At 46.1% G+C, this 27031-nt stretch overlaps 1 protein-coding gene across 2 annotated transcripts in view; it reads right to left on the bottom strand.

Annotated features, from left to right (window-relative positions):
* TRAM2 (translocation associated membrane protein 2) overlaps positions 1 to 27031 on the bottom strand; it is an 81918-nt gene that overhangs the window by 38215 nt on the left and 16672 nt on the right. For both annotated transcript variants that reach the window (XM_027057575.2, XM_027057576.2), the window contains exon 2: positions 904 to 967. In XM_027057575.2, coding sequence (XP_026913376.1) covers positions 904 to 967 — 64 coding nt within the window. The remainder of the gene's footprint in view (positions 1 to 903; positions 968 to 27031) is intronic.

Below are 27031 nucleotides of genomic sequence, written 5' to 3'. Positions count from 1 at the left end.
TGAATGTGCTTAGTGCCCCTGAACTGTACACTTAAACAGGGTTAAGATGGTAAATTGTATGTTATGTTAAATTTAGCACAACGTTTTTAAAAACAGAAAAAAAGCTAAAAAAATTTAAATTAGTAAATGGTAAGTACCACTGGATCTAGTGGTGTGTTAGTTATTAGGATTTTCAAGAGACAGGAGTAGGTAGTGTAACATGGTGTCTCAACTATACTTCAATTAAAAAAAAAAAGCGTGAGGGACAGGAGTAGAGAAGGCGGAACCTGACCTTGGACCACGTGGCACTGAGCAAGACAATCCAGTGTGCCCACCAGGGCTGGGGTGTGCCTTGGGAACAGCGAGCGTTTGCCGTGTCTCCTGACTGCCAGTGCTGGCCACGGTGTTTCCTATCTCCTCCTTCACCAGCATTGGGTTTTCCTGCTCTCTTGCTAGTGTCTCTCACTTTGATCCTCAGGTGAAGGAATTGATTTGGCTGCCCCCGAAGCGTGATTTCCCCAGAGTCTGGCTACAGAAACTATATCCTCTGTATGCCATGGGTTAAGGGATTTGCCCCCAGAGTCCTTCAGCTAGGCAAAGAAGAGAATCTCACCTTAAAGTCAAGTCAATTCACCTCTGTATTACTGAAGAAAGAAGTAGATTCAGCAAACAAAAATTTCCCCTTTCTTCACCGAGAGGACACCCAGGGCTTTGCAACTGAAAGGGAGGTGCAATGCCTGCTTCCTGGTGGTGGGGGACCTGAGAACCCCAAGACTGCAGAGCCACAGGCCAAGGGCTGTGCGTGGCCTGCAGCTGCATCTTAACGGTCCTACAATGGTGGATGCTGAGCTTCAATATCTGAAAAGTCCAAGTCCTTCAGAGTTAACAGGGCCAGGGAGAGACAGAGACTAGTGCTTTCCTTACCTGCTGTAGGCACGCTAACGTTATACTGAGGTAAAATAAATAGGAAGGCAGTCTTGGCGGTGACCTGTAAAATAAAGGGAAAATGTTCCAATTTAGTTTCTTGGTCACATCAAAAGAAACAAGTGGATCCTGCTACCAGCCCCCAGGGCCCACCCCTTTTGCATCTCGGACCCACAGACCTGTCCAATGAAGGGTTTCACCTAAGGAGGAGTTTGCACTGTTTGGTTCCCCGTTTACCTTTAATGACAAGCCTCCCAATACCTGCACTAAAACCCAACAAAACAGCGTGGGGCCCTGCACGGTATCTAGACTTGGACCCACTGAGGATGGAAACGAAACAAGCTGTGCTTGGCAGCCGAGGGCTGTACAAATCTGCCTGCCATTCATTCAAGTATGTATTAAGTTCATTCTAGGTACCCGGCGTTTTGGATTGCAGAAACTAACAGGAAATGAGGACACGGACTTCAAGAAGCTTCAGACCTAGCTGGGGTTCCCCCCAGCGCACAGGCTAACGGCACACTGGACAGCAGCCCCAAAAGTCTACACCTGAGCTTCAGAAACAGAGAACTCCAGCTGCTAATTTCACATCCAGTGTGTTGCGGGACACGGGACAAGACATAATGCCTCCCACTGCTGGCTTGTTTATTTCGAAAGCTGCCTTTATTTTTTTTTTTTTCAACGTTTATTTATTTTTGGGACAGAGAGAGACAGATCATGAACGGGGGAGGGGCGGAGAGAGAGGGAGACACAGAATCGGAAACAGGCTCCAGGCTCTGAGCCATCAGCCCAGAGCCCGACGCGGGGCTCGAACTCCCGGACCGCGAGATCGTGACCTGGCTGAAGTCGGACGCTTAACCGACTGTGCCACCCAGGCGCCCCCTTGAAAGCTGCCTTTAAATAAAATCTTGTGTTGTGAAAAATCTATGGTTGTCACCTGGTTATTAATAACCAAATCAGTACCCTGGCAATTCAGCCTGCAGAGAAGAGATGACAAAATGTGGGGATTCAAAGCTTGGACTTTAAGGATCAACAACCTGGGTTCAAATGCAGCCTCGGCCATTTGCTAGGTGTAACCTTACACCCGAGCCTCAGTTTCCCTGTCCACAAAAATCAGGGACATTTGTAATATCCCAGCTTGTAATATCTGGGTAGCGCTGGCCCAACTGTGGGTGTGGTTGAAGGCTCCCCAGATGTTTCTGATGTGCAGCTGGGGCTCAGAAGTACCACCCACACTGTTGTGGAGCAGGGGAGGAGGCCAGGTGAGGAGGGGGGCCCTGGATACGCCTCAGCAATAAAGACTTGCTGGTTCTCCTCTAAATAGAAAGGTTTGAAGGCTGCACCATGGGTGTGGGGGAAACACACTGGGCATGGCAGAAAGTAGCGTGGAACCAAGACCCTCCCCGGGTGGACTCCCAACACACCCAGAGGGAGGTGACTGTCCGTGGCCACTCTCCCCATCACCAAGACCCACTCCTCGGCAGCGGGGTGTCATTTGCTCTTTGCACACAGCGATGCACAAGCCTTCTCATGTATTTGTGCTGTTGTCTTGGACATGTTCTGTCATGCTCACAGGGAAAAAGTCAAATGAGACTAGGGATAAGAAGGCGCTCTGGAAAACACAAAGCCCTATCCAAATCCACAGGTCTTCCCCCACCTCCATCCCCAAATCTATCTTATTACTGTGGTACACAAAACCTTTTTCAGGATGTTCCCAACGTCCCTTCTAGTCCAATGGCCTATATTTCTTTTTGTAAAAAATGTTTTCATTATTTATTTTTGAGAGAGAGACAGCATGAGCAGGGGAGGGGCAGAGAGAGGAGGGGACTGAGGACCCGAAGCAGGCTGCTGGCTGACAGCCCAGAGCTAGACGCGGGGCTCAAACTCACAAACTGTGAGATCGTGACCTGAGCCTAAATCAGAAGCTCAAGTGACTGAGACACCCAGGTGCCCCCAATTGCCTGTATTTCTTTAGAACAGAGAGACACTGGTTTAGCCAAAATGTGGTACCCATTACTTTTCCTTTTGGGGGTTTAAGCCCCTCTCATTTTGTATCCTACTTCTGTTACATCCCCCCTCCCCAAATTCTATTGATCAGAATCTCATTTATCCATCATAGTCCAGCTCAACTATAGCTCTCCACCAAGCCCCCCCCCCGCCAGCTGCTCAGAGTGGAATGCTTTCTTCCGCTGTGCCCCCCACCATACCACCTTTTCTGTCTATGCCTTTACCTGTCAGGTGCCACTCCCTGCACACAGGGACTAACCCAGATGCACAAGGAAGGCCTCAGTAACTGCTCACTGGACAAGATGGAAAATCAAAAGCTGAGTCTGCGCTGGCTTGCTTCACTCAACTGTTCTGTTCCCACTCTTTAGCAGGAGCTGCCCCAGTGCTGTCACGTTGGTGGTCCTGTGTCACCTCTCTGTCGCCCACAGCTTTTCCTTGACACCATCTGGCTGCTACACCAACTGAACGCATGATGTCATGAAGCCCCCCACCACTCCAGCCACGGTGGTGTCTCACTGCAGGCAGCTGTTAGGGATGTGGCGATGAGAGTTATTAGTAGGGCTCAGGTGTCAGTGTATGATGTGTTGGTCGTGTACCTGACTCTACTCACACTGGTCATCCATGACCTAACTGCCTGACTCTATACTGTCCGCCATGACTTCTTTTGCGAGTAAGCTTTGTCTTCTCAGGCTGAAATCCCCCCAAGGGAAGATGAGGAAGCCAGAGGAAGCAGAAGGGAAGACAGAGGAGAAAGGCAGGCAGACAGGCACAAAACCAAACTACATATGTTCTAGGCACACGCTACATATGTTCTAGGTAAATATGTATATTTACCAAACTACATATGTTCTAGGCACAAACCTCCATTCAGTTTCATCCAGGAAACACGCCCATCTTTTAACTTCATGGAGTGGAGTGGACCTCCATGAGGTTTTGGCTGACCAGGATCCACTCCCTGCTCCCTGAGGGCATCACCTGTCCCCAGTTGTGTGTGTTTTATGTGTGTACATGCACACATGCATGTTTGGAGATTACCCTGATGACCACCTTCCTCCTGGAGGGATGACAAGGCCAGGCCCTCTCCCCTGGACAGAAGACCAGCCAATCAGATACCTTCTCCTGGACTCAGAAATTTGGGCAGGAATGTAGGAATTGCTGGTCAGTGCCGGGTGCCTAACCAGATTCTTCCTCTGCAGCTCCCACCGCCCTGCCCTGGAGTGCCCCAGACCCTCATCAACTGCATGAACCCCCAGAGAGCCTCCTTAAGTTGGCCAGAGTCCATTCCTAAGACACATTATAGTTCCATGTATCGAGTACTGGTGTTCAACTCTAGCTCACACATTTGAATTCCTAGGTAAGCTTTTAAAATGTCTATGCCTGGGCCGCCCCCAGTCCATTAAACCTCATCCTTCGTGGCATCAGCATGTCGCTAAGCTCCCCAGAGCGCTCCCACATGCAGCCAAGTCTGCAAGGCCACTCACACAGAGACTCGCCTTCACCACCTTGTCTAAGCAAGGCTGTCAGGCTCTCTATCTAGCAACTTTTCCTGTGCCCTTCACAGAATTTAATTAATGTCTTAAGTACATTTTTATTTTAACTTCTAAAGAAACATACATACTTTAAAAAGCTGAACAATTCAGGGGCACCTAGGTAGCACAGTCAGTTAAGCATCCAACTCTTGATTTCAGCTCAGGTCACAATCTCACGATTTATGGGCTCGAGCCCTGCGTGGGGCTCCACGCTGGCAGTATGGGGCCTGCTTGGGATTCTCTCTCCCTCTCTTTCTGCCCCTCCCCTGATCTCTATCTCTCTCAAAACAAATAAACTTAAAAAAAAAGGAACAATTCAGAAATATGTAAAGTAAAAACCTACCACCCTCTCTGTGTTCTTTGCTTTCCTACCTTCTGCAGCCCATATTCATGTCTCCCTCTGTATGTTCGATGCCAATTCTGTGAGAGCTTTTCCTCTGCATGTATCTTATTTGGAATTTATTACCTTTTATTTTGACATTACAACTTGAATTGTGTTTATGTAACTTGACGCAAGGGATGAAAGAATGAAAAAATTTAAAAAGAGCTACAACCTATAAATAATGTTTAAATCACATCTTAAGCTCAGTATCCTATGGACCAAGATACAAATCTATTCAATGTACATCAAAGTATCTGAAGTATGGTTAGTTACATGGAGAATGTGCAGGTCAACTTTTCTTTACTAATGTCAACATATAAATAACTGGCTATTTAATAAAAATTTCCTTATACATTCTAGTGTTTTTCACTAATATTCCCACAAGGTCAAATGATATTCGACACCAAAAAGCTCAGCAGAATAAAATGAGCTCTGACAGGAGATATAAATGTATAGAGTCCACTACTCCAGCTACTGAAGAATCATCTCACTTTTTTTTTTCTTTGAAGAAGACAGACATTTGCTATATGGGCTGTACATATATATATTCTTTCCCTGGTCCTGAATATACAGTCAATTCTTGTTATTCATGGTAGTTCTGTTCAATGAAGTCACTGCGGACACTGAGTTAGCAAACACTGGACCACTGCTCCCAGGAGAAATAGAGTTAGGTACCAACAGTCTGGTCACAACATTTCCATCAACCAATCACTATGTGTGTTTTTGTGTAAGGATGCTGTATTTATAATATATTGCTAAAGCATGAACACTAAACTCATGGCCAACAGCACTATAATTCATGCCTGAAGAAGCTTATCTAACACACGTACATCCTCTGTGAGGCATATCAGGGCCTTCTCATGCTTAGGAACGACAGATGGCACTTCAGCACCAGGGGTAAGGGCCATTTTAAACAGCAAAATCACCAACAAAAAGCACAAAAATGAAAAAAAAAATGTGGCACTGGATAGACCACAAAAAAGACATTTGCTTACAACAGGAGAGCTGAAACTAGAAGGCAAAGCATGGTCTTGTTTGATGTCAGCTGGGAATGTGCTCATTGGGTGACTCAAATTTTCCATTGCTGTGTGTATGTTCACAAATGACCACACAATTGCCCAGTGTTGATGTTCAGAGTCACAAATAAATTTTAGCGAGGAGGAGCATCGGCACGCACAAAATATGTGAAGGACAAGGATCAACTGTTGGGACAAACCTGACTGCCAACTCCATGAGGGCCAAGATTTTTTGTAACACCTCTTTGAGGTATAATTTACACACTATAAAGTTTACCCACTGTAAGTGTATAGCTTTATAGGGTTTATCTTTACTTGTTTTTAAACTCTCCATTCACTGGAATACAAGTTCCAGGAACGTGTGGATCTTACTCGTCTCGATTATCTCCAAACCATCACCTCCAATGGTGCCGAGGACACAGCCAGCACTCAGGGAGCTCTTGTTAAATGAATACAGCGATGAGGTAGGGGAGCCAGTGCTGTGCTCAGCTGGCTGCCCCTCGGCCCATCATCTGCATGTCCTCTCCCTCTCCCTGGGGTCCAGCCCAGTGCGAGGCACGTAGTAGGTATCTCATACATACCTAGTTGATGAACTAATGGTGCAAGCAGCCATAGTTCGTAACCACAGATGGTTGCTTAACAGAGGTTTTCTGGACATGATTCTGAGAGAATAGGATCTGGGACTCTGATTAAGGCAAAAACACCAAATTCCAGTGTTTTTCCATCCCTAACCGCTGGGTCATAGCAGCAGAAACCATTCGAGGCCCTGCATCTTTCTCTATAGGCGGCCATGCTTACCCCCTCCCCCATTTTAGTCTGTCTCAGTAAGGTGACATCAGTACCTCTGTTTCACGGATGAAGAAGATAAACGTGAGGCCCAGAGGGGTACAATGGTCTCCTGAGACCTCACAATTGTATAAGCAGAAAAGGCACATTCAATCTGATTTTTATTTTTGTAAGTTTATATATTTATTAATTTTGAGAGAAAGAGGTGGTGGGGGAGGGGAGTAAAGAGAGGGAGAGAAAGCAAATCCTAAGCAGGCTCTGCACTGTCGGCACAGAGCCCGATGTGGGGCTCAAACCCACAAATCACGAGATCATGGCCTGAGCTAAAACCAAGAGTCAGACACTCAACTAACTGAACCACGCAGGTGCCCTTCAATGTGATTTTTTAAAAATGTGTTCCCCAAAAACATTTAGGATATTCACAATATGGCACATAAAATAGAATGGTGACATAAAACAGAAGCAGGAAAGGAACAAAAATTATCTACTGGAGGCAAAGAGGAAGAGTGAGGAATGAGACTGATCCACAAAAATGCAGTCCAGGAAGTCCTTCTCATAGGCTAAGGTGGCCAGAAATTTGCTCCGTGCTTTCTTGAAGGCATCTGAAGGAGGAAGGAGTGACTGGTTCCTGCATTCACCATGTTCATTAATTAAAAAAAAAAAAAAAAAAAAAGACTACTCAAAAAAAGCAATTCTACTTCTCCAGCATAAAAGCCACTTTGTTCTTTAAAAGGCACCCCAAAACCTCACCCCATAACCCTCTGCCAACCTCAGAGCAAGGACAAAACAGCTAACAAGCTGCTCTCTGCAAGTTCTCACTGGGTTTGCAGAGCACACAGGGCTGAGAAACAGGAGCCTATTAAAAATGTCATTCCAATTATCTCCCATCCCTTTAAGGCTGTTTATAGGAAACATTATTGAGTTTAATAGCATTTTAAATGCCAGGTTCAGTGGGTGAAAGGTTAAAAGTGAAAATGTGCTAATACACTAAAGGGGTACACTAAATTATGGAGGGGGAGCCACATCTCCCTCGTTCCCTCCTTTCTCCCTCTCTCTCTGTCTCTCAAACACACACACACACACACACACACACACACACACACACACACAGCTTCACTGAACTTTTAACTAAAACAGGGCATCAAGCACAAACACAGTGATGTTGAGCATGCTTGTGTAGCCATAACAAAACTAAAATCATTCCGCATGCCGTGTTCTATTAGGGGCACATGAATCTGAGCTCTTGGCTGCAATGAGACCAAAGATGCCGGTGAAATAGCTGCTTTTGGCAAAGCATGCTGGGCTTGGATTCCAGTCCCAGTTCTGCGCCTGGGCAGCTGGGTGACCACAGGCAAGGTATTTTACCTCTCTGGATCCCAGGTTTCTCATCCATTAACAACAACAAAAAGGACAGTTAGTGTTATCAAGTGCTTAGTCTGCACCTTGCACAGTTCCAAGTGCTTGACATAAATTATTTCATGTAATGCTCACAACAACCCTAAGGGTAGGTACTAATAATATCCCCATTTTACAGATAAGGTGGAAAGGATAAAGCCAACTAAGGTGGTCAGAAGGGATGTCCTTAAAGATCCTTTCCACCCTCCGCTCCAAAAGGCTATCATTTCAGGATTCCATTTATCATCAACCCCCAAAAGCACAGCCTCATGCTGACAGCTCGCTGGGAGGTCATCCCAAGTCTGAACCATATTACTGTTTCTCCACCTTGTGGAGACAGGGCCTGGGTATCACCTGTATCTGACAGGGCGAGGAAAAGCAAGGCCTCTTGAGCCAACCCACCATAGACCAGCCTGCCAGCCACAGCCTCCGGCCACACCAGGGTTCCCAAATGCCCCAAACTGTTGTCTTTTCAATGCAAGCTGGTATCTGGGCACCAAAGATAAGAGAGAAGAAATGCAATGAAAGCAGCCTCATCGCTTTCTTTTTCGGTAGTATTTCACCCTCAGATCTGGCCAGTTCTCTTTATTTCTTGGCAGTCACAAGCACGCGTGGGCCCTTGGAAGGGGGCTGGGGTGGAGGACCAGCCACCGAGGACAGGAGAGGGTATGTGGCCTGTTTCACAGAAACAGCTCTGCTCCAGCCGCCATTGTCCCGCGCACAACCACCGCCCCCTCCTAGGGCCCAGGACACAAAGAGAAGCACATGGGGGACCCTGACCCCACGAGGGACAGCCAGCATGGTGCCCCTCCTCCCAAGAAGCACAGGGGGCGGCCAAGTGAAACGTCCTTGTCCCCCAGCTCAGCCTCTGCTCTCTGGAAGCCAAACGGTCTCAGCTCAGAATTTCCCAAAATTGATTTTGCATCTTTCTGCTGAGGCAGTGCATAGGAAAATTTCAGTCAGACAGGAAAACATTTGAAAGTTACGCCCAATTGGTGGGGAAGATTTTTTTTTTTTAATAAAGAGTCTTTTAGCCCCAAGCATTTGCTCCCCAGGGCTCCTGCTTCAGGAGAACCCTGGGCGGCGGGCTGGTCACCTGCAAGTACATGAGCAGGACTCAATGGACCAGGTTTGCAGCCCCTCTGTCACTCAATGAAAGGCAGATACAGCTGAAACAAAGATGCTTTTCACTCCTGCGTTCTGAAATTCTACGTTTTGGATGACCAGAAGCTGGCTGGGAGGGCCGAGCGCCTGAAACCAGGAGGCAGAGTTCTGACAGTACCTTTCTGTGTGATTTTTTCAGCAACGCCTAGACATCCTGGTTTTCTCACTTGAAAAACTGCCTTGATATAAGAATTTAGCAAAGCTACACAAGCACACACACAACGGACTCTCCACGAGCCCATGTTCACGTTGAACAGACTCACCATGAACAGCGACGATCACACTTTTCTGTTTTGGACTTAAAAATGACAATACATATTTATGAGAAAAGTCCATAATCAGAACGGCCATGATCAAATTGTTATTACCCACTTTGTTATACTCATCGGTTCCAGGGTCTCAATTTTATATTGGGATAAACAGGAATTTAGAAAGGGTCACTTCCAGAGTTTTAAAAATCTTTGAAGATGGGCTTAAAAAAAATGCATCTGAAGATTGAATTTGTCATGTGATCCATCCCCAATTTGGGAAGTTAATTATGTACTGAAAGACAGGAGGTAGCCTAAAGCCAGCTCTCCTCCACTGCCTTTATATCCACAACTGAATGACAACTTCAGGAAGACTACATATTTAGGCAATCGGTTTACATAGATTGAACTTGATCTACTGGTGCCCTACAGATAGCCTTAGGTAACATATGAATGTATTTCTTCTCTCAAGGCCTTAGTATATATACCCCTCATCTGCCCCCTCAAAAAAAAAGACCCCTTGACCAATATTTCTAGCATTCTAGTTGATTATATACTGCACTCTCCCCACTGCACATCCCAATAGCTATCCCGCCATTTGGACAGCAAGCATACTCATAAACCATTCCTTGTGGGAGCTAAAAACTAAAGAAAAATAAAGAAGTATTCACATAAGATAATTTAGAATGTCAATACTCTTCAGATGTATCTCTCTTGCACTGCATGGTGGAGTTCAGATGGCTGGTTGCACTGTGGATAGTCCCAAAACACATGTTTTGTTGGTCTGAACAAAATATTTCTCAATGTGACCAAAAGCCACCTATTCAGACAGAATATAAACAGTAAATATATAATTAAAAATAAATTAAAAATCGAAATAGGAAAATGAAAAAGTCTTGGAGTGTGGCATTTCAGGTTGCAAGTTAAGACTGGGTAACATTTTAGGGGCCCCGGGTGGCTCAGTTGGTTAAGCGTGCAACTCTTGATTTCAGTTCAGGTCATGATCTCACAGTTTGTGAGATCGAGCCCCATGTTGGGCTCTATGATGACAGTGCAGAGCCTACTCTCAATTCTCTATCTCTTCCTCTCTCTCTGCCCCTACCCCACTCACTCTCTCTCAAAAATAAAGAAACATTAAAAAATAAATAAATAAAGACTGGGTAACATTTTAGACTAGACTGCAGAAGAAGACCACCACACAGTGCCACAGTGTCGATCAGCTGTGGTTTTTAAAGAAGCTTTAGCTCCATAAAGCAGGAAGCACAAAGGGGGTAATTCGAATTGTTACAGATTTGTCTGCGACAGCAAGTTGCTAACCGTCGTCAATCATCATAAGTGGGTGCCAGAGAGAATCATCCTCGAGGAACTTATGGCGTTTCCTGGTACTTGAGGAAATGAAAGGATTACTCAGGGGCTCCAAAAACCCAGGGTAGCTGGACCAGGCGGGGCCCAGGTGTATTGGCCTTCATCTGTTTACACTCAGGAAAAAAAGAGAAGGCAGAAAGTGATCCCTCTCCTGCAACCATCTTTAATTAGTCTCTACCTTCTGGAAAGTATCCAACTCAAAACAGCAGTATGTTGATCCCCATGTTTTGTCTGAAGAGCCAGCCATGTGGATTAGAGCTTATTAGAAAAATGAACTGTGAGTTCACAGGGATGGAGTGAAGTGAAGCCATCTCCAAGGGCCATACACCAGGCCCATCAGGGGGCTGACGGCTGACTCACACAGGGAGCTTTCAGATTCCTCTAGTTATCTGTGTCAGGGCACCTAAAGAGAGATCCTGACTCAGAGGGTCCACCTCTGTCCATATTTAAACTGAGAACCAGGGCTAGAAGGCAAATAAGTGAGTTTTGCAAATAAGCCACTCTGTAGGAATTTGAGATGTGTGATCTCTGCTGTCCTAGTTTCTGCACACCCCTACTCCACTGAGGGGTGAAAGGGATTAAGGAACAGGCCCCGTGAATGGGCCACCATGGTACCATCCTAATACCAGTAAGAGCCATTCTCTTCCACACAGGGCAAGGAGTTGAGGTCAGGCAAGGGAGCTCTTAAATGTGCATCTTGATTCCGCATCACCTTTACTTCCTACCACTCTCTGTGTTACAACGCCTCCCGCTCCTACGGGACATGCATTATAACCCCATTCTGGGCTGGCATCCAGCCTGTTACACCTGAGTCTGCAAAGACCCGTCAAGGACCACCTGAATGGGGGCACCTGATAAACAGAACTTAATGATGATGATTTGATTCAAGTGAATTAAATCAAGGCCAAGAAGGTTAATGAAAAACATCTAGCACTCAAATATCCTTATTTTTCAGCAAATAATACTCACAAGGGATATTCTGAATCATCTTCAGAGTGGAGAAGAAAAACAACAACTTAAAAGACAAGAGATCCCGCCAAAATGTGCTACAGATAAACAGAAAATACAAATCTAATCCCAAAGGCATGGCTGGAGGTAAACACTACCCACAATGTGCCACAAACCAATCTCTCCATACCCCTAAACCTAACAAGCAAAGTCTGGGCAAATGTCAATATTTAGGTAGAATGCCATATTCCAAGGTATCTCCCTCTCCCCGCACCCCACAGATCTGGCAATATACGTTACCACAGAACTCATTTTACTAATAGAAAGTGGTAATTTATTTTATTTTATTCATTGTTGGGGGGGGGGGGGGCAGCACACTCAAGCAGGGGAGGGACAGAGAGAGCGGGAGACACAAAATTTGAAGCAGGCTCCAGGCTCTGAGCTGTCAGCACACAGCCCGGTGTGTGGCTCAAACCCATGAACTGCGAGATCATGGCCTGAGCCGAAGTCAGACACTTAACTGATTGAGCCACCCAAGCACCCCAGAAAGTGGTATTTTAAATAACATCTAAACATTGGTGTGCTTTTTCTCTGCCCAGCCTCTCAGCACCCCAGGCGACTGACTGTGACCTCACACAGGGTAAAGACAGCCTGAGGAGCAAACCAACCATCAGAGGGAGAGACTGGATCTCAATCTGAACTCACAGCTGGTCCTCAGAGGCTGACAGGAGGCTGCAGGCACCCTCATCCCAGGCTTGATGTGCAACACCCCACTTGATATAATAAATCCTGGCCTTAGAGCAAGAGGCAGGAGGCCAGGTGTCCCCTCGCCTGGGCCCACTGGGTAACTGTATTTCAGGGGGATACAAAAAGAAACAGGAACTGCCTGGGACACCAGTGACCTTAAACTTTGGCCAAGAAACACAGATAATCTCCATGCAAGACAATCACACAGTGAGAGCTGACAGAGGGGAGGACAGAGCCACACACAGACACACACCGAGTGGGAGGGAAAGAGGAAAGACTCTCCCCTGCCAAGGCCTTGGGTGTGGGAATGTGGGTCTGCTCCTTTCACTCTTTAGCCACTGCTCTGTCCCCCTGAGGCAGGAACCAAGGCCACGGCCTGCAGAGGGCAGATTGAAGGACTATCCTTGGCTGTTCTTTCTGCCATTTCCCGACTACACCAAGAAAGATGACAGATCCATCTTGCTAAAACACTACAGGCCCTGTTCTACAGTCTACAGTCTCCCATGACTCCCTAGTGCCTAGGAGAGAATCAAGATCCCCAGCTGGCATCACAGGATTCCACAGGTACCCCACCTCACATTTCCGAGCTTTGGCCCCTCAAATCCGAGACACAAGAATGCCCCCCTACCCCTCCTAATCCAAACACCATCCCAGACAGGAAAGGCAATACCCAAATGTAGAGCTCAGTCAGACAAACCAGTCTGTAAAAGCTTACTTATAACACAACAAAACCATCGTTATTAGCAGGTACAGTAGTCCCCCCTTATCCGTGAGTGATACGTTCTGAGACCCCAACTGGATGCCAGCAAGTGGGGACAGTACCGAAACCTACGTATACTATGTTTTTTCCTATACAAACACACATACCTACGATCAAGTTTAATTTGTAAATTAGGCACAGTGAGGAATTAACAACAATAATAATAAAACAGAATAATTATAACAATATGTAATAAGAGTTATGTGAATGAGGTCTCTCTCTCAAAATATCTCACCGTTCCCTACTTGCCCTTCTTCTTGTGACAACATGAGATGATAAAAGGCCTACATAATGAGACGAAGTGAGGTGAATGGTGTAGCCTCGTGACGTAGCATCAGGCTACTGACCATCTGAAGATCATCTGCTTCCGCACCATAGTGGACCGCAGGTAACTGAAACCGCGAAAAGGGAAACCACAGATGAGGGGGACTACAGCACACGCAAGCAATTCAAGAGACCAGTGGGGGTCCCCTGACTGAAATGCGCACTGAGTCCCCTAACCACCCCATCCCATGGGGAACATCACCAATGAGGTTCTGCCTCACCCGTATTCTAAGGGACGGATGAGCCAAAAGAAGGCCAGAAAGGGGCTGCCTGCACTAAGGGTCGAGAAGTAGAAGAAATGTAACTCCCAGGAAAAATGAATGTCTGAGTGTAGATGGGGATGAGGCTGGAGGGCTGGCAGAAAGCAGGTCTATGAAGGGTCCTTTATGGCAGGTATAAAAAGTGGACTTTATCCTACATGTGGGAGGTAGCCACCTACGATTTTTAACGGGAAGATACAGTGAGATTTCCACTGCAGAAAGTGCATTCTGCTCAGTGTGTGGAGGGTGGGCTGGGGAAGGGGAGGTCAGCCGGGCAGCGTGGAAAGGTTAGGAAGGAGGTTGCCGCAACAAGGGATGACGCAGGCCTGGATTCAGGTAACGGCACAGACGCATGACAGTGATGGGTGATTTTCAGAAGATTCAATGGCACGATAAATTAAGGTGGAAAAGTAGTCAAGAGGGGTGCCCGGGGCTTGCTCAGGAAGCAGATGCACAAACATATAATTCAAATAAGATATGCTAGGTGTTATGACAGTTAACTCAAAACATTGTAGACGGTGACGACATCAACGGAGACACAACGGAAGTCCAGGGCTGGGAAGGGGAGACTTGAGAAGGGCCAGTCAGAGGCCAGAGGAAAGCCAAAGGGCCCCAGCAGCCAAGGGAGGTGAGCAGTGAGGAGCCCGTGCTCAGCACAAGGAGAGCTTCAGGGAGAACAGGTCAACTGGGGGCTGAGATGCAGACTGCACAGGGGCAGCAGTCTTATTTATTTATTTATTTATTTATTTATTTTATTTTTTTCCTCTCTGATGGGTCCCAATGGTGCTCAGCACACAGTGAGATTTCCAAAAATATTTGAGGAATAAATGAATGCATAAAGACTCCATTAGATTTGGGGACCAGAAGGTTACTGGGTCCTCGCAGGGTAAACATTCTAGGAAGGAGGGAAGTCAGTGTACGTGGGTGAATGTGAAGTGGAAGAGTGGAGACAAAGGTCCATAAAGCTTGTTCAGGTGGCTGGGAGCTAGATGGGGGGAGGGGGGTCAGGGAGGGGATGGGGGAAGCTTGAACCTACGAGTCGATTCGTGAGAGAAAGACAATGAGAGAACAGTGGTTGGATATGCACAGGAGTAGGGGGAGCTGGAGAGGAATACATCCATCCAAAGGAAACTTCTTTCTTAACGGCACCTAGAACCGCAGGAGAAGGATGCCCTAAAAGAACACCAGTCCTGGGCAGCTTCCTGGTCAGGCCCCATACCTCCTGGTTCCCCAAGATCCCTCTCTCCGAAGCTCTGACGGTGTCTAGATACAAATACCAGATACAGAGAAGCAGCTCGATCAATGCGCCTTGAATCGATATAAATCAGAGGAGGAAAAGACAGTGAAAGAAGATTACCAAGGACTTGGGGGTTTGGGGAGAGACGCAAAACCAAAATTAACACCCCCCCCCAACTATATTCACAGCAAGACTAGGAAACGTTTATGCCCTCTATTTAGTCAATTCCTTTTAACCAGTGCTACACTATCACTCTGGGTGGCCATGACTCTACTTTCATTCATTTCCCAAGAGGGAGAGGCAGGGTCACCTGGATGGATTTGCAAAAGGATAGCTGTTCTGTGGGTTCCCGGGGTGGGGTGCTGGTCAGAGGGCCACGAGGAGGCTCTGGCTTCCTATCATTCCATCAGCCTGTGCTGTCTCTGGCCAGACTGACGGGGTTCGGAATCAGAACCCACAGACACGCAAATAAGTGTCTGGCCATGGGCCAAGGTCCCTGTTCTGAGACCTGTTGTGACTGCCGCCATGGCCACAGGGGTGATTCTGGGGCTTTTTTCCCACATCTCACAATGGCCACACCAGGTTTTCTAAACAGATGTGTCAAGGAAAGCAGTGTGTGTGTGTGTGCGCGCGCGCACGCACGCACATGTACGGGCACACACATGAGCAAAGCTAGCTGGTAAGACATTTTTTTCACACTCCATAAACATGCATTTGCTTAGAAACACCTCTAGAAAAACAGAGTTAGAAACATATAATCAATCACAAAATATTTGAGTGCATCATCCAGGCAAGGCCCAAGGCTACAGTAGATCTGAAAACTTGTAAGACTCATTTTCTTCCCTCAGAGACCAAAATCAGGAGCTAGGTTATCAATCTAGTCCAACTCCCTTATTTCAGAAGTGATAAAACCAACTGCCTTTTATTGACCATTTACTGCGAGCCAGGCAAGGTTGAGGCACTTTCTATGATTACCCCATGTAACCCTCAAGAACCCTGTAAAGAACAACAACTAACGTGTAAGATCTGAGTAAATGCCAGGCCTTGTGCTCAACACCAAACAGGATTACCTCATTTAACCTCCAACTCTAGAAAAACTTCGGCTGCCTCTGCTACTGGCACTACTATTATTTACTGAGCTCCTACCACGTGCCAGGACAGAAATTATCTCCTTTCATACTCCCAGAGGCCATACTGTACAGAACAAGTGAGCCTCAGAAAGCTTGAGACACTTGCTCAGAGGCACATGGCTAATAAGTCCCAAGAGAGAACTGGATCTCGAGATTCATCAGACTAGGACGTCTGGATTCTTCACCACCATGCTACCTGAGTAATGTGTCTAAAAACTAATGATCAAAGCAAAACTTTGATCTGTGAAAAGCTAGTTTTAAGACAGGAAAAGATGTCATGGATCTGGACACAATTAGGCAAAGGAGAAATGAAGGCTCTTTTCCTTTCTCAAGGCAGAGACCATGGCTATATTCATATTTGCATGCCCAGGGTCCTTGGTACTAAGGAGGGACTCAGTAAATATCAGTTAAGTTCTCTGGGTTTGGAGATTTATGATCTCCTCTGGGAAGGCTTCTGGGAGACACTGAGCTAAGCTAGAAAGACCTAGATTGGGGATAAGAAGAGGGGAAGGGGCTCAGGGTTAGAAAAGCGTCATTACTGTGCTGAGAAAGCACACGAAGGGGACCCAGATTAGCACCTTCTAGCTTAATATCATCATGGTGGCTTTGGGGGACTATCCTCTGTGCGGGCCAACTTTCGATCTCAGGTGTCCTCATCTGTTTCAAACAAGTCTAAAATGAAAAGAGGAAAGGAGATCTGGCTCTCAGAGTCCTTAAAGCTTTTATCCATTCATCCATCCACTCATTTATTCTAAGAGTTACTGGGCCCCAAAGTCAACTGTCTCCATCCTCTGAGTTAGTTCATCAATAGAGACGTGCCAATTCCAGCACAACGTGCATTTCAAAACCTTGCTTCCCCAAACCATCCAAGCCCAGATAAAGAAACAGTTGCTTCCCTCAAAGAAAGGCAAACAACACTGTAACCTGAAGATTCAAGCTCTATTTCCAGCCACAAAACTCTAAAAGCGGTCCCATATTTCATAATTTACCAATTAAATTTTATCAGTTACTTAATGGACAAGTGAGCCCGAGCGCCTCCACGTGAAGCTGTTACGAAAGTAATTTCCTGATGGATACCAATAGTCAAAGACTGGTGGTAACTGGACACGGTGATTAGAATCCCATTAATGCTACACTGGAAACTCCTCCTGGTCCCTGAGGGCTGAGCATGCAAAGAGTAGAGTAAGGGTAAGAGAAGGAAATGGGTTTAAGTGGTACTTGAGTATCATCTGAGCTAGCCGCAAAAGATGGAAATGGACGCATGTGATGTAGTGCCACTTTTAAGAAGCGAGGGCCATCCTGGTCTCACCAGAGACCAAGGCAGTAAGTAGATGAAGGTGGATGCGTTACGCTCTTTGGCTTTATTGCAGTCAGGAAACATCTGTCCAGAAAGCCTGTGTTAGAGTCTGCAGTATTTCAAGAGTGTCAGTCTTGCCCTGCCACCTTTTCCGATTGCCTGTGGGTGTAAGTGAGGCAGGATTCAAATAGGAAATAGACTGTGTGAGTGCTACTGGGCTGGACAATTCCCCACTTGGCCCTCCGGGTCCATTCTCCACTCTGTCCCTATGCCCCAGAGCAGAGAGCAGGTGACCTTTATGGAGCAGGCATCAGTGGGCTTCCAGGACCGCTGGCTTCAGATGAATCCGCAGGAGATGAGACAGCTCAAGGAGGGAGCTTGTCACCTGGCTCCCTCCCTGCTGGGCAGATGTGGCAGTGACCCGGATTTACATCAAAGGTCCAGCCCCCCTCCTTCAGCCACAGCTCCCGGCATTACCTCCCCCACATCTTCCCTTTCCTCCTTACGTCTGAAGAAGTTCTGTATGTGCTCCATCCCTGGTCCCCTCAGGCTTAGGGCTATCTCACACTTTTGTAAACTCCGGGGTGCTTTACCATCCCTTATCTGTTTCCCCTGATCCTGTCTGTACCCTTGTTAATGGTGCCTTCAATACCTTGCTCTAAACACCCCATCTGTTTCCTGTGGGACCCTGACTGATGCAATTCTGCTCCTCAAATAAAAGACTTAATACTAACACCGCATGATGATAATTAACCTCAATACAACCCCTGGCAATGGGGCACTTCCCGTCAGGAAAACTCTCTCCCATACATACATGCTGGAAATATCCCTCTCTCTGGGCCAGCTGAGTTCCGAATGCCCAGTGGTGCTGACGATGACTAGCTTTTGTTGTACGGGACACCCTGGAACTGACTTCTCACAAAATCCGATCAAAACAACCCTCACCAGGGATCAGTGATCACCCGTCTGAGTGTCCCAGGGGTCCTTTACCGAGGACACAGGAGAACATAGGCCCCTGAGGACACCACTGACCTCAGGCTGCATTAACAAATCCCAGGTCTGGCATCAGGAACACTCGATGACATAGCTTTTAGTATTGATTCTGCAAGATCACACCCACTATGAATGGGGACTGACTTTATACTGACAAAGAATGGCTTCTAAATCATCTCTGACCAACTCCTGTCAGGAAGTGAAAGGTTCTTTGCCTTATGTGCCCCAAGTGCTACATTAGATGGAAGGGATAAGCCAGGGAGCCCTAGCCCAGCACCTCTTCTGACACAAAGAAATTCTTTTCCCTCCTATTTTTTCAGGATAGAGCAAGAACTGGAGTGAGGGGAGGCAGGAGGGGGAAGGTGAATGAGGGAGGAGGGTGAGTCTGCGAACGAACGAACGAACAAACGAGAACGAACGAGAATGAACGGGGCCACTCATCTCCAGGATGTCTTTCTACCTTTTCCTACAGCTGAATAGCCCAGGGGCAAGTTGTCTGCCAAGCTTCCCTGCCCGTGTAAACACTCTGGCACCAGCTGGGGTTCGGAATCTGCTGAGTCTCTGCCAGCTGGCGACCTGGAGACGGGTCAGATTAAAGGAATGCATAATGAGCGAGGGGGTGGGAGACAGAGGCTGTATTTACACGGAAGGGGTCTGCAGGGGTCAGTAAGGCACCGGCCAAATGGGGCTCTGGAAGTGGAAAAAATATGAAGGTAAAGAGGCAAGGGGTTTCAATGTACCCAAATGCCACGCCCCACTCAAATGTCCCAAGGCTGTTAAGTTCATTTATTTTTTTTTTCTTTTAAAAACTGACTTCTTTGTCCCCGTCTCAGTCCCCACCCTCCCCCTCCAACATCTCCCAAACCAATTACACACAGCCCTTTGAAAGGTTCGCAGCTGCCTGCTGGAGAAGGCTCAGCATGATCAGACAGCACGGACACTCAATCCTCCTCGATCCCAATTTGGGAACGTTAACACGGAAACCCAAGCCACGTGCTGACAAGCAGGCTCTGGGCCATATTCAGCCCCAGACGGAGGAGGCCAGGCAAGGTGGAGGGCACAGAGAGCCAGCAGTCCCGCGCAGACATCCTGGTCCCCAGCCTCAAAGACAGACACTTCAGTCTCCCCTACCCCAGTCCGGGGGGGGGGGTGAGAGGGGGTGGGGGGGGCGCAGGGGAAAGATTCAGAGGAGACAGTCCAGCAAACAAGACCCCCAGGCCACACAGGCCCTTCTGCCGCCCTGCAGAAAGGCTTAGGGGACAAGAACAGACAAGCCAAAAGTCCTGGTGGGCATTTTGTGGCCACACCTGGTCAGAAGGCCACCTGTAGCCTTCCTGGAGCACCTGCAAATGTCTAACCCCAGACGGCTATATATATGTTACTGAGGAGAGGAAGTCAGCAGCCCTGAAGAGCAAATGAGAAAAAGCACTGGGAGGTGCTGGGGAAGCTCGGACACAAACCAGATGTAGGGCCTCAGGCTGCTCCCATCCCCTCGCTAGGCCTCAGGGTTCTTATTTTTTAAAGCATGTTCACAGAAGTTCCTCTACTTCCACTGATCTTTCCCCACACACTGCCAGGACAGGGATTCACCTCCAGATATAGAGTTCAAGCCCAGCCCTTCTTGCTCCCTTGGAAATCCCTGCCACAGCGGTTGCCTTGATTCCAGTGACTCTCAAATCTACCTTCCCCACTCAGATCTTTCTCCTGGAGGATATTCCTGCATCTCTACCTAAAGAGCACATCACCAGCTCTCACTGGGCACACCCCAAGTCAAACCTTATGTCTTTATTCCAAAATCTGGTGCCCAGGAAACATCCCTATACTTGCCCATATCCTAGGCTGCCCACCATCCCTTACAGCCAGCCACCTGTTGGCTCTTTCCTTTACTATTTTATTAAATCCATTATTTCCACTCACACTGCTACTAAAATGCCTGACACCCTCCTCTCATACTAGCCTGTAGAAGAGCCTTCTAACTGGATGGTCTGCCTCAGTACTCAACCCCAACCCACCCCCACCATCCTGAACAGAACAACCAGGCTATACATAACATAAACAATGGGTACCCCCTTCATGGCTCCCCACTGCTTAGAGGATATATCTCTTTAATCTGACATTCTTGAACCTCCTTCCCTCTCCTCCTTTGATTACTGCAACTCCCCCAACAAATTCAGTACAACAGCCCTGGCTGTGCCAAAGGATATTCTAGATTATTATTCCATGAAATACTCTCCAAGGTCAACAAATATGTTTGGTGCAGATATACAATATTCATTATTACTACATTAAAGGCTCTGACAAGTCTTGCAGTAAATAAACCTGTTTAGCCTAGCATTTCCCAAGCCTATGTGGCCCAAGAACTTTTTGTAGCATTATACCTATTAACTGCTTTCTTCATTTCTCTGAACCCTTTTTCTTGCCTGAAATACCAGCCCTCTGTTCTGCCTTCCATTTATGCCTCTGCTTTGACTTCCTTTCAGGGCCAGCTCTGAGCTCACCTCCCTGGAGCCTTCTCCCCCATCATACCACCAGCACCCATGCTGCTTCCTTCCCTTCCATCTGAAGCACCTACTTTCTATACCTCCTTGCTGAGAGGCAGGGGTGCATGATGGTTAAGAGCCTGGGTTTTGGATTCAGAAAGACCAGTGTTAAAATCCCAAATCTGCCCTCACTAACTCTGAGATGGAGTTGTTTAGCTTGTTTGGTGTAGACAGAGATAATAGAATCTATTAAAGAAATTGTTGAGGGGATGAGTGGGATGAGAAGGTCAAGTCTAGCACAAGGCCTGGCACATCATGGTATTCGGTTTAAGTAACAACTAGTCATTTTTCTCCTTATTTTTTATCGTGGTTTTGTCACTTACCATTTTCTGTCACTTATCATTTCTTTCAGATGGCAAGTCACTGGAAGTTCAGGGCTAAGTGCTGTCCCATCCCCTACCCTTCCCTCTACATATAAATTGGGTTTAACAAATATGTGCTGATAAGGCAACCACCACCACCCACCCCCAGACAGCAGGTAAATGTAGACCCTGGGCAGGGAAATAGAACCCCCAGTCCTAGACTACCAGCACTGAGCAAGAGGCTGTCGGTCGGGAGATTCTTCAAGGCAGTTGAGTCCTCTAACTTCACAAAATCTCCTGGACCATACTGTCCTGCCCTGCCCTCAGCACCTGTTTATTATGCCCTTGGAAGGGCTGGGGTGGGGGGGAGGAGGGGGGGTGCTCTGTAAACCAAAGTGAGTAGGTCTCACCCAAAAGTGGCCTGGGTGGCCACAGCCCCACTACTGGGCAACAGTGGGCTGCTGGGCTGGCATTGAAACTTTAAATTTTCAATTGCTGTTTTTAAAAGCTTAAATTTTCAACACAGACTATTTCATTCATGTGACTTTTCTAGCTAATATCTGGAACTGAGAAGTTTCATTTCCACTTCTAGTCAATCCTGACTTGCATTTTTCTTGGTGCTTTTGTATAGGCTTCTCGGAATGGTTTAAAATATCCATATTTCACCCTCTGAGCCATTCTTCAAAAGGCTTCTGAAAAGTAAAGATTTTATTTATAGTAGGTGAGAATGACCTCTCTAAGATCAAGGGCAAGGGCTTCTCTGTGGGGCATCTCCTAACTGCTTTGCTGAAGCCCCTCCCCCTGCTTGCCCTATCCCACCCACACACAGCAGCCTGCCATCCAGGCTCCAGCTTCTCTCCCTCTATGATCCATTCACCTTTCCTGCTCTCCAAGCAACAGGCTGTCACTGATCCAACCTTGCCATCTTTCTCTTTCTAAAATGGAACAGCTTTAATGTGACTTTTCTGATTTTATTGAAATATACAGAGAAAAAATAAAAATTACATGAAATTCTACTACACAGAGAAAACCACTGATTACACTCTGATTATTCTTAGCGACATTTTTTTATAAAAATAAAAAAAACCAAATGTTTACAGGAGAAGTCCTACAACAATATGGCATTCTGTAATCTGCTTTTTAAAAAACACAGCCATATGTCTTGGACATTATTCAATGACATTGTATATTGATGTACGTCACCATTTGAAATTTAACCAATTCCTTACTGGTAGGCATTTAGGAACAACCTCATCTTTTAAAAATGCTAACATCTCAAAATATTTGGATATAATATTGAGTGGGGAAAAAAATCAGGATTTGGTCTGTGTATTTTTATTACAAGCATGAAAACCATAGCGTCTGGGCATAAGAACAAATAGAAATTAAATCAACTGTGCTAAGTGAAAGAGCTCGAGGAAATCTGTTTATAAAGGTGGTGCTCAAACAGAAAAAAAAAAAAACCCTTCAACAAAGTAATTCATAAAATGCAAAATCCCTATTACTGAAAAAGATGCTATGACAGGTCATGCCTCAATGTAAAATATTTCAAGCGGCTGATTTCTACTTATTTAACCTCATAACCTTTCCAAGTGGGAAAGGAAGACAGCAGTACTGAAGCTATATGATTTCTGAGAAAGGGAAAAGGAGAGAAGTAATTCTGGAAAGGAAAGGCATTCACAGGGAGAACCTTGGACTGGGGGCTCAGGCTCAGAGCCCATCAAGGAGAAGCCTTCACATGGACTCAACCTGCACGCTTCTTAACGGTCGTGGGGGCCCAGGCAACAGTGTTTGAGTGTGAAAGGTGTATCTGGTGCAGAATGGATGCACCAGAATGTATAGACTATACATAACTAATACGGAATGAGAAAACGAGAGGCACAGAAAAATGGCTGCAGAATGACAGCTGTAATTGTCATGGAATTGATTAATTAATATTCATGAGTAACTAATACCGATGGAGTCCTTACGTGGTATCAAGCTATGTAAAAGTGTCATATAGGCATTATTAGCTTACTTGATTCTTCCAAAAACTTCATGAGGTAAGCACAATTATCTGCATTCCCATTTTACTGGCAAAAACACTAGGGCAGGGTTAAGTAAGTTAATCAAGTTATCCAGTGAAGTGAGGGAGCTGGTAAGAAATGAGGCAATGTGAATTCAAAGCCTGCATTCCAAACCTGTGCACACTTCATGGTATTTATAAACCCAGTACAGTCTGGCACCATGCAATGGAGAATCAGGGTACATATCCAGATGGCTAAGGCAAATGAGCCTTAAACCTGCAGTCTATTTTTCAGGGGAAGGAGGAGAGCCTGTGAGCTCATCATCATAATAAACTTTCTCTACAAGGAGCTCTATGTACTATACAAGAATGCCATGACTGTCCTTCACTTCCAAGACGTCTCCGTGAAAATGCACAAAACCAAACATGACCTGGAGCCAGTCCTCTCCAATCTGTTTAGTTTCTCACATGCCCCTAGTCTGGGATTTCGGCCACGTCACTGTGGTTGGTTTTCAGAAGGAAAACGGACTAACAGCACTTAAGAAGAATCATGTAAGTCATTCTTGGAGGATGCTGAGCTTCCAGGCTGAAGGACAGCACATTTAGGTTAAACCCAATGGGTGGAAGGTCTAGGTTACTATATTTGGGCAAACCATTGATTTGGGGTTTGATTTGATTTGAGTTCTGGGTTTGGCAACAGCACCCTTCTCCCACCCTGCCCCCGCCCCGGGCCACGTGGGCTCAGCTACAGAGCTTGGCCCTCACACAGGCACCATGTACCACCAACTCCTCCCCGGGCTCCGAGAGCAGAGGTGGCAAACTGCTCCAGGGAGCGATGGGGCAAGAAGCAGCCAGCAAGTAGTCACCAAGAAGCCAGAAGAGGGGGTGCCCTGAACCACTGGGTGGTAATGAGGTCACATCCCAAAGCACAGAAGCCCCCTAAGGATCCAATCCCATAAGGAGCACCTCGCAACTCTGGCCATACTGAACTGAAAGCACTGGTTTTCTCATCTGTCTTCCTCATCAAACGGAACAGAAAGTGTGTCTTAACCATCCCGGTGGCCCAGGCACTCCGGAGTTCAAGGAGCTCCATAAATACTTGTGGAATGAATTAAAAGTTCTGGAGATTGTACAACAATGTGAGTGTACTTAACACTACTGAACTGTGCACTTAAAAAATGGTTAGGAGAGTAAATTTAATTTTGAGTATTTATTTTGAGAGTATTTGACCATGATTTTTAGGAAAAAAAACAGTAACACATGGTACGGGGAAGGGACGAGGTAGCATGCATTAATTCTAATACTTTATGAAAGCCGAGAGAGTGTGGGCTGAATAATTTAAGAAGTATGGGGGAAGGTTTAGTGAGGTGACTGTTATCGACAGTGGATCATGTTTCTGTAGGAAACAAAAAGTCACAAAGAGATGGCAAATATGACACTCGGTAGGTTCTTCCAGGTGTTCTAAAGCAGGAGGAGTCGATAAATTGTATAGGTGGGTAGAGATGTGGCCTCACGTCCAGCCAGGGAATTCTGCTCCACTTGTTCTGACAAATACACTCTTCCTCATATGCTTCCAACCTCGACGCTAAAGCTGGGCATTTCTCTTTATTAAAGGAGAGAGAAGGCTGCTCATGAACACCCTTCCCGCGTACGGCCTCACAGGACAGGAGGGCGGCGTTTCACAAAGTGAGGTCTATGTGATGTTACTGAACACTACTTGAGAGAGATGGTCAGGTGGGTCAGAAATGTAGGACGCTACTTTAATAGGTTTATATGATACATGAATCTCCAAAGGGGGCATGATACGCAGAAGTTTCACACACCTCTCTGACCCTATTACCACCCCCAGAGATCCCAATGGAATTTTCTGAGTTCAGATCCTGGCTCCCCAGTTTCCTAACTGTGTGATCTCAGGAAAATTATTTAAACTTTCTAGGCCTCAGTGTCTCCTGCCCTTTAAATGAAGTATGGGACACAGGCTCTGAAGTTAGCAAAGGGGCTTTGAATTTTGATTCTGACATTATGACTGACGGGGACCTGGTCAGGTTACTCAGTCTTTCTAAACCTCAGTTTTCTCATCTGTAAAATGGGAGTAATCATAGTATCTCCCTCACAGGGTGCATGTGCAGACTGCTCATGGGAAGATAGGTAAAGTGCTGACTCATTACAGTATTCAGCACAAGGTTAGCACTTGGTATGCATTTATTCTTTGGCTCAATAAACTGGAAAGTGCTATATAAATGTCACCATTCTTTAAGGACCAAGCAAAGTCCTACCCTTCTTTCATGAAACTTCCCTAACTTCCAGAGTCTCAACGCCCTCCTATCCCTGGGTACACTGCTTATAAGACTATTTACTACTAATTTAGTCAGCATTTAGTCATGTGCTGATATGTCATATTAGATCCTACATTGATATCTAGTGTTTTCTGACAGAATTTTTACCTCAAGCTTTTTCTAAAATAGAATCAGGAAAATTCTTTTCATGAACGTAATGAGTTTAATTAAGTTTGAATTTAAAAGCTCTATCTACCTAGTGTAAAAAAATTTCTAAAGGGAGGGACGCATGGGTGGCTCTGTCGGTTAAGCTTCTGACTTCAGCTCAGGACATGATCTCACGGTTCGTGGGTTCAAGCCCCACATCAGGCTCTGTGATGATAGTGCAGAGCCTGGAGCCTGCTTCAGATTCTGTGTCTCCCTCTCTCTCTCTGCCCTTCCCCTGCTCACTCTCTGTCTCTCTCACTCTCTCTCAAAAAGTAAATAAACATTAAAAAAAAAATTTCTAAAGGGAAACACAGAACACTGAAATCTAACATCTTCCACAACCTACCTCCTAGTGACATAATAAATGTGGACAGTCTCCTGTGATCCTTCCAGATTTTGACTGTGTATACATAAACGTAAGTTTTTTATTAAAATGGGCTGACCCTGGACATACTAATCTCTAACCTATTTTTTCCCTCACACATCAGTCCGTGTCAGTACCTAAGGATTGACCTTATCCTCTTTTAAACAGCTGTAGAGGATTCCACTGCATGACTCTACCGTAATTTACTTAATAGGTTCACTACAGATGGATATTTAGGTTGCTTCAAATGAATGACGACTTTAGGGCAAGAGCTGTGTCCTGTGTATTCTGGCAGCTCCATATAGTTAGCACGGTGCACATGGTAAGAATTCAGTAAATTGTGTTGTGTAAACTCTGACAATATTTGCCTCAGAATCACAGATGATTATTGAGCCACAGTCTATTAAATACAACTCTCAATAAGCCGGCACTGTTGTGAGAAGCCTGGATAAGAATGAGCAATATTTGCAACGCTGGCCCTTGAGATACAACTCTCAGATCCAAAAGACAAAGTGTTCACATTATAGTTTCAGTCCTGGCTCCTTTCCTATATTAAAATTATCTGGTGACCCAGCAATTCTACCCCTATGTATATGCCCAAGAGAACGGAAAATATTATGTCCACACAAAAACTCATACATGAATGTTCACAGCAGCATCATTCGTGTAATATGGTGGAAACAACCCAAATGTCCATCAACGGCCGAGTGAACAAACGAAATGTGGTATTTGCATACAGTGGAATATTAGTCATAAAGAGGAATGACACACATCACAACATGGGCGAACCTTGACAACATTATGCTAAGTGAAAGAACACGGTCACAGAAGGCCACATGTTCTATGATC

The sequence above is a fragment of the Acinonyx jubatus genome, chromosome B2 (genome assembly GCF_027475565.1).
Source record: "Acinonyx jubatus isolate Ajub_Pintada_27869175 chromosome B2, VMU_Ajub_asm_v1.0, whole genome shotgun sequence".
Taxonomy (NCBI): domain Eukaryota; kingdom Metazoa; phylum Chordata; class Mammalia; order Carnivora; family Felidae; genus Acinonyx; species Acinonyx jubatus.
Note: the sequence above shows the minus strand (reverse complement) of the source record. Positions and strands in the feature narration are given on the sequence as shown.